At 55.5% G+C, this 7,357-nt stretch overlaps 1 protein-coding gene across 1 annotated transcript in view; it reads left to right on the top strand.

The window, feature by feature from the left end:
• Positions 1 to 7,273, top strand: part of EMWEY_00003230 (hypothetical protein, conserved) — a gene marked incomplete at both ends in the record, with an annotated part of 9,646 nt that extends 2,373 nt beyond the window's left edge. The window contains 10 exons of the mRNA XM_013477726.1: positions 82 to 360; positions 636 to 729; positions 1,415 to 1,665; positions 1,808 to 1,879; positions 2,095 to 2,180; positions 2,375 to 2,727; positions 3,032 to 4,235; positions 4,503 to 6,468; positions 6,869 to 6,938; positions 7,191 to 7,273. Of these exons, the coding sequence (XP_013333180.1) occupies positions 82 to 360; positions 636 to 729; positions 1,415 to 1,665; positions 1,808 to 1,879; positions 2,095 to 2,180; positions 2,375 to 2,727; positions 3,032 to 4,235; positions 4,503 to 6,468; positions 6,869 to 6,938; positions 7,191 to 7,273 (4,458 nt within the window). The remainder of the gene's footprint in view (positions 1 to 81; positions 361 to 635; positions 730 to 1,414; positions 1,666 to 1,807; positions 1,880 to 2,094; positions 2,181 to 2,374; positions 2,728 to 3,031; positions 4,236 to 4,502; positions 6,469 to 6,868; positions 6,939 to 7,190) is intronic.
• Between the last annotated feature and the right edge of the window lie 84 nt (positions 7,274 to 7,357).

The following is a 7,357-nucleotide window of genomic DNA, read 5'->3' as shown; positions in this document are numbered from 1 at the left end:
GGGGGGGGGGGGTAGACAGAGGGGTTGCTGCTAATGCTAATTCTACTGCTGCCGTTGCTGTTGCTATTGCTGTTGCTGCAGAGGGTCATTAAGAGCGATGTAGAACGGACGCGCGCGCGGCTGGCGGTGTTTAGGGAGGCGAAAACGCGAAAGCTGATGGAACAGATGCTGACATATTACTGCAAATCGCATGCGCTGAAGTATAAGCAGGGCCTCAACGAGCTCCTCGGTAAGGATCCACTGTTGCAGCTGCACAAGAAGCAGCAGCAGCAGCTGAGGAGCACAAGGAGCGCAGGCTGCTCTCGTGTAGGCGCTGCAGGCTGGAAGCAACCGGAAGAGGACTTGCGCAGAGTTGCTGAGGTCTCGCTGGCAGGGCTTTTGTGGTTGTGTGCACGTCTGCCCTGAGCCTCTCATGGTGTTTAGCCTTTCTGTGTATAGCCTTTCCCTTGTTTGCATTTGTAAATATTGACATTCATGTGTGTGTTTCTTCTTGAACATACGTTCGTGTATACATTTGTGCTGTATGAGTCCGTCTGCGTGTATGTGTATGTACGTGTTAATGCAAGATTTTATGAATCCCTGTGTGTGTGTGTGTGTGTATGTGTGTGTCTATTTGTGCGCATATGTGTATGCAGCTCCCTTTCTGTATTTGGGGGCATCAGAAGGAGGCTTCGAGACTTGGGAGGTGTACTGCTGTTTTGTGGCATTTGTTGGGAGATTTCTGCCTGGGTAGTTTGCGGACGACGACTTCACAGCTTTGCAGTCTTCTTTTCAGCATTTCAACCGCCTCCTCGCCTACCACGATCCCACCTTGGCAATCTTTTTGGGTAGGCAAACACCCACCCAACCCCACCCATGCACGCGCATGCACATATGCATGCATGCCTGCAAGCATGCAGCCCTGAACAGGACAAGCACTGGCCAAGACAAACCAGCCTCCACGTTATACGCAACAAACACAAACCATAGCGAAGTGGCTACAAACTCAACCCCGCTGCCAGAGGCGCACGGAGTATAGATCACATGAGATTCTCATACACTGCCTATAGGAGTTCAAGGCGATGACATTCGGCCCAAGGTTTAGGGTCTTCGGGGTTTAGGATTTACGCTTTCGGGTTCAGGCAGGAAGCGTTGGGTTTTAAGGCGTATTTGGGGTTCCGCGCGTGTGTTTGTAGTTTGAACTTTGGGCTGTTCATTAGGGTCTAGGGTTTGCAGCACTGTCTACCCTTTGCGGCCTAGGACCGGGCCTGTTAGAATTTATTTTATTAGGATATTATAATTAATATTACTATTATTGTTATTATTAGTACTATTATCATGATTATTTAGGGTAGTAGTATTATATTTTTTATGTTAGGGTTTATTGGGGGGCTTAAAGGGTGGATGGCGTTTCAATTTGATGTTTGCTTTGCAGAGAGGCACTTTGCGACTCCGGAGTTGTATGTGACGCCCTGGTTTTTAACTTTGTTTTCGTCAAAGGTGCAGCTGCCGGTATTGTTTGTATTATGGGATTGGCTAATGTTGGAACGCGACAGCGTCTTCTTCTGCTTTATTTCCCTTGCAATCCTTATCAGCAACAGACGACTGCTGCTCCGCACTGAGGTATCCCAGCTGCCAGAGACGCTGAGCAAACTCTCCATAAACTCCGTCCCAGAACTTGCGCTTGTAAGGCGTTATCTTCCGATGCTTTTGCTACTCTTGCTGCTGTTGCTCCTTCTGGTGAGGTGCACGTGGAGTGTAGTGGAGCCGTGCGGCTTGGGAGGCACAGCTGCTTCCTCCGTGCGTTTTCTGTTGCTGTTTGCTGCAGTTGTGGCGCCTTGCACAGGACCTCCGCAATCAGACGCCTCTCAGCTTCTCGTACAGTTTTTGCGCGTCACAGGTCAGAATCCGTTGCGTCGCTGCTGCTGCTGCTTCGTCAGCTGGTGGATGTTGCTCCTGCTGGTTGTGCTGCTGCTGCTGCTGCTGCTACGCCCGTCTCTCCCAACGAGGGGGCCTTTGCTGTCGCCGCTGTTAGGAGCTGCCGTTAAAATGGCACTTGCTCTTGTTCTTGACTTGTAGATCGTGACGCTGCTGCTGTTGCTATTGTTGTTGCAGACAGGAAGCACGGATCATCACATACAGCCTTTGCAGCCGATGGAGTCTGAACGGGTTTTCTTTATGTTGCCCCAGGAAGTACTCAAGTGAGCCATTCATTACTGCTATTTGCGCGGCTCGCTGTGTGAGCGCCGGACCAAGGGGTTTTCAGTGGACCGCAGCACTGGCACGAGCAGCAGCTGAACGCTGAGTTGTACTGCTTCTGACTTGTTTCATGCATGCGTTTTCTCTTCTGTGAGAAGCTTCTCGCTGTTTGGTGCTGCTGCTTCCTTCCCCGCAGCCACGCTTACGGCCGTACGTCGGCGCCTCTTTTCCCTCCGTGTGAAACCGTTGGGTTCCGTGGATACTGCACCAGCGTGGGCTCAACTACAGCGGCAGCTGCATCAGGAGCGGCAGCAGCTTGTGCTGCAGATGCATGCACTGGTTCGCAGTGGACGAGAGAAGACTCGGTTGTAGGGCGCAGTCCTACTTGGAAGCTCCTGCTTCTGGATTTGAGGCCTCAGTGGCTCTTCGAGGGTGGGCGGCTGCCCCCAGCCATTCACGTTGATGCGCTAGGGGACTGGAAACAAACGCTACCTGCTCTCGTGGGCGCCATCGATCCCTCAACGACAGCAGCAACGACGGCCGTGGACGGTCAGCCCACCAGAAGCAGCTTGAGTGAGTACCTCAGAGGTAGCAGCTGCTGCTGCTCGCATTCCACCTCCTGCTGCGGTGGCGGTGGTAGGAATACAGTACACTAAGGGGCTGCGCCGTGCGAGGCCACGTAGCAGCCGTGCTCCTAGTCTGCTGCGCCTGGCTGCTGCTGCTGGTCACCGCAAGCGACCCTCAGCAGCATGCGGGTGGAGCAGCAGAACGGTGGCATCTGCCACTGTCCTGTGGATTTAGTAGGACATGTGATGTGCTACTGTTCTTGCTGCTTGTGCTGCGTTGGCTACAGGCAGCGGCGGCGGCAGCCCGTCTGTGGGGAGTTCTCCGGGAAGCAGAGCAGCACGTGAAGACGTCGATAGGCAGAGACTGCAGCGGCGGCGAGCCACGCGCCTGCTGCGCTCGCTGAAGTGGAAAGGTTCCCCTGGGGATTCCCGTTCCTCATCATCTGCTGGGGGCGTTGGATCTGCATCATCTGCAGCAGCAGCAACAGCAGCTGGGGCAGCTACGGCAGCCGTCAGGGGGGCCCACGCAGGCCGACCTTCGCGAGCTTCGTCCGTTGCTGCTGTGAACGTGGTATCGTCGCAAACCGCATTAGCAACAACACGACGGGGGTCCACAAATTCCCAGTCCTCAAGGGTTGAGATGCAGCAGCGCAAGCAGCACACAGCAACATCAGCAGCAGTGGCCCGGCCCCCCCACCGTCGCTGCATGTCAGAGCCGTTTCCTCGGGGAGATGTCAGCCCTGCCTGGTGGCTGCGTAACTCGTCCTCTGAGGGTGCGGCAGCAGGAGCAGAAGGGTTTCCCCCGCCTTTGACTACCGCTTGTAGTTGCCTGGAGACTGCAATCGTGCAGCCTCTGTGTCAGGCAGAGGGGTCGCATTGGAGGGTTCCCTCAGTCTTGCGCTGCAGCAGCAGCAACGCTCAGCAGCAGCCAACGTCTGTGCCGGCGTTTTTGACTGCACCAAACGACGGAGATGAAGTGGAAGCAGGAGCAGCGGCGACAGCAAAGCCGAATAAGATGCACCTGGATATACGGCGTGGGTCGCACCTCGTAGGGAAGCAGCTACAGGAAAAGAGGCAACAGAGACAGGAGCATCAGCAGGAGTTGCAGTATCAAGAAGAGGACAAAGAAAAGTGCGAGGACGGCGCGAGTGTGCAGGGGTCTCGTCCAGGCGACGGCGCCTTGCCACAAACAGACGAGCACCAGACAGTGAGCACTGCAACAAGAAAGAGTAGCGCTGATTGCGTTGGAAAAGCTGCGGCATACGGCAGCGGCTGCACCAGTGGTGGGGCATCCGAGACTGCGGGGGACAGAGCTGCAGACTTGGATGTGTTTTGCTGCACCTCGTTGACCCCGGAGGAGAATCGAAAGGCCTTCGGCTTGCACCAGCTGCAGGTGCCTTCTCACCATGTCTGCCTCCTCACGGAGGATGGCACGCTTGACGCAAACGCTGCAGAGATATACCACTTCTTAACGGAAGAGATGGCGCTGAGGTTAGCAGTCACACACTGCAGCAAATGGCGTCATAGCAGCCAGTTCCAAGCAAGCAAGCGGCGCTTTACAGCAACTCGTTGTCGCTGTTGTCCTCGACGCCAACGTGTATTTTTGTCTTTCAGTTTGAATTTTGTGGGTGTGTGGATGTGTGGATCCGCTTTTTGCAATGGACGTACTCAGTGATGTGTGTGTGTAGTGTCTTGAGTGTATCCCCTGTCATTCTTGCAGTGAATGTAGTTTAGCTGTTGCTGCTTTCTGCTCTGCAGGTGGGTCTCCTTTGTCCGTGGTGGATACGTCGCGTGTCATTGGCTGGCAATGCAGCAGCAGCTCGAGCTGGTGGACCACATGACGAGCACGTGCTCTTTCTGCTCCGCGGAGGCCCGGCAACAGCAGCAACGCCTTGAGGAGCAGCAGCAGCAGCAGCATTCGGCTCGCCGAGGCAGTCGTCATTCTGTTTTGTCTCGAGCATGGAGTTCGTCTTCTCTCTCATCAGATGTTAACTCTTCCGCCTCGACGACGCCTTTTAACTTCCCTCCTCTGGCTTCGTCCCCGTCAATTAACATCGTTCGCATGCAGCACCAGCATCAACAGCACCAGCAGCACCACCAGCAACGGCAGCAACAGCAGCAGGTAAGGAGCAACAGCACGTCCAGGCCAAGCGGTGCTCAGGGCCTTAACTTGGGGGGTATTTTAGGCGCCTGGCGGCGGCTGTCCAGCGCGAAGTCTCCACGGGGCTTTTCTTCCAAAGGGAGGAAATCAGCAGTAGCGACAGCAGAAGCAGCAGCTGCAACAGTAGCAGCAAGCTTGTCAGAAGCAGTAACGCATGCAGTCATGGATCGTACGCCAGAATCGGGCCCGTACCTTCCCAACTTATGCGCATTGTGCAGCAGCAGCTTCAGCAGTTGTAGCAGCAAAAGCAGCAGCACCCGCAGCAGCGGTTTGATCCCTGCCTTCGCGCCTCAGGAATGCAGCCCGTTGCCCCTGCAGCAACGGTGGCCCAGCGACGGCGATAGTAGCAAAGGGTGCCTGTCTTGTGGGTCTCCTCTGCCTGCGAGCGGATGGTCTGCTGCTGCCTCTCCAGCGGGAGATCGTTCTACTGCTACCGTTGCTTCTGACGAAAAGCTGCCACCCCAGCTGCCTTTTCAGCGCTGGGCATCTTTGCTCTCCTTGCCAACGCACCGTCTTGTGCTACTGAGGGTTCCTCGCTATGCCCTGCAAGTGTTCTTAGGGTCTTCGGATGTGAGGAGCTTCCCTTGTTATATAGAGGCCGTGTTGCAGCCACCGTTGCATCTACTGCTGCAGCGGCAGCACACTGCCGCCGCTGCAGCATCTGGTGGATGTGAGCAAAGCTCCAGCGAAGCCCTGCCGCCAATTTTGTCCGAGGCACGTAGCGCAGCATCCCATATAAGCAGGAACATGGCTGCAGAAGCTAGCCAAAGCCGAGAAGGCTATTTGCCTTCCCTTGCGCAGCTTTCCAGTATCGCCCCTCGCGCTGCTGCTTCAGAGTCGTTACTGGGGGGAGCAGCGCCTCTGACTGCTCGTTCTCTGTCGCTGTTGCTTCAGTGGCACTCCTCCTCAGCCTCCCCTATCTGCAATGGCACCGACAGCCAGCAGAACGCCTGCGCCCAGCAGCAGCAGCTGGTGAGTCGCGGGGGTTCCCACGGCTTGCTAACCAAGCGCAGTAGCAGTGGAAGCGGGCCTGGCTGTGACGGGTCAGCAGCTTCGTCGATGCCTGTGGCGGAGGGTTACGAACACTTGTCGTCCTGGCTCTTCAACGCTCCAGACAGGAGACTTTGTGAAGTAGTAGTGACTCCCGACCGCCTCGTGCTCGTCAGTGGCGTGCAGCAGCAGCAGATGCTGATGCTGCAACGGAAGCAGGACCACCAGCAGCAAGGAAATGAAGGAGTAATAGGCATCACGAAGCTCGCACGGTGGCCTGAGGAAAGTCCCAGAGGTGCAGATGAATTTGAGGGCGCCGCACAGTGGCGGCTTATTGCTGACCTCTTGGGTCTCCCCCCTCCGTGGCAGCTAAAGGCTCAGCAGCAGCAGGAGCAGGAGGAACCTCCACGGGACTCCCAGCAGCAGCACCACCAACACCAGCAAACGCTGCTTCAGCAGCAACAGGATGACTCTGTTGATGTGTATTCCTCAATGGAACTGGCGGAGACCCACAAAATAACGAGTAGGAAGAATGATGCAAGACTTTTATGTTTTTACTTCAATGCTACAAAGGTAGGCTCCAGCTAAAGCGAATGTCTAGAGCTGTTCGAAGCCGCCGCACAGACAGCCGTGCGGGGGAGGGATTAAGGTTTTGTGGAGAAATAAGTAGTAGTGCTTGGCAATTTGAAGCGTCAGTATATGGGCAGCGAATCCCACTTGCGAGAGGCCCAACAGTGCTAAGTAGGCCCTTGGGCATTAACAAGCGGAATGAGGGGAAGTATGCTGTAGTTGGCCTAAACTCGGGTTGATCCTAGAGGTGGCATGCGGTCTCTGTTGAGCAGAAGCACAAGCATTTCGTGTGTTTACCTGATGCTGCGAACGTTGTATTTTGGGACGGAGCACGTTCTGCTATATTGCTGGTGGTATTGCTACATTGGGAACTGGCGCTTGCGTGTGTTGGCTTCTGCTGCAGTCGCAGCCGCTGATGGTTTTGAGGTTCCCGGATGACAGCTCAGCGAAGGGCTGCATTGCCCACGTCAAAAGTGAGTCGTACACTGCAGCTCATACGTTTCTCGTGAGGGTTACAGGGATGTCTTGATGGACCTGGCCAGATGGCAGGGGTACAAAAACCACTCCGGTTCTTCATGCGTTGTTTGCCCTCAGAAATGTATCGAGCGTACCGCATGCGAAGACATGAGCAACAGCAGCAGCATCACCAACAGCCGGGGCAAGAGGCGTGAGACATGCGGCGCCGTGTTAGGGCTTTTGATTTGTTCCGCGCCTGCTCTTGTTAGGTCATGGCGTAGGCGTCAGCGTAAATGCAACGGGACCAACAGGAGAGACCCAACGCCCCTCTCAACGGCCTCCCCCTCCTTAGGTCACGTCAGTGATCCCCTTGGTTCCCACTTAGTGCTACTCGTACGATGCGTACGCCCCTTTTTTTTTTGGGGGGGGAGGGGCC

The sequence above is a fragment of the Eimeria maxima genome, genomic scaffold, assembly GCF_000499605.1.
Source record: "Eimeria maxima Weybridge genomic scaffold, Emw_scaff17, whole genome shotgun sequence".
Lineage (NCBI taxonomy): Eukaryota > Apicomplexa > Conoidasida > Eucoccidiorida > Eimeriidae > Eimeria > Eimeria maxima.
The sequence above is the reverse complement of the archived record's forward strand: the minus strand, read 5'-3'. Positions and strand labels throughout refer to the sequence as shown.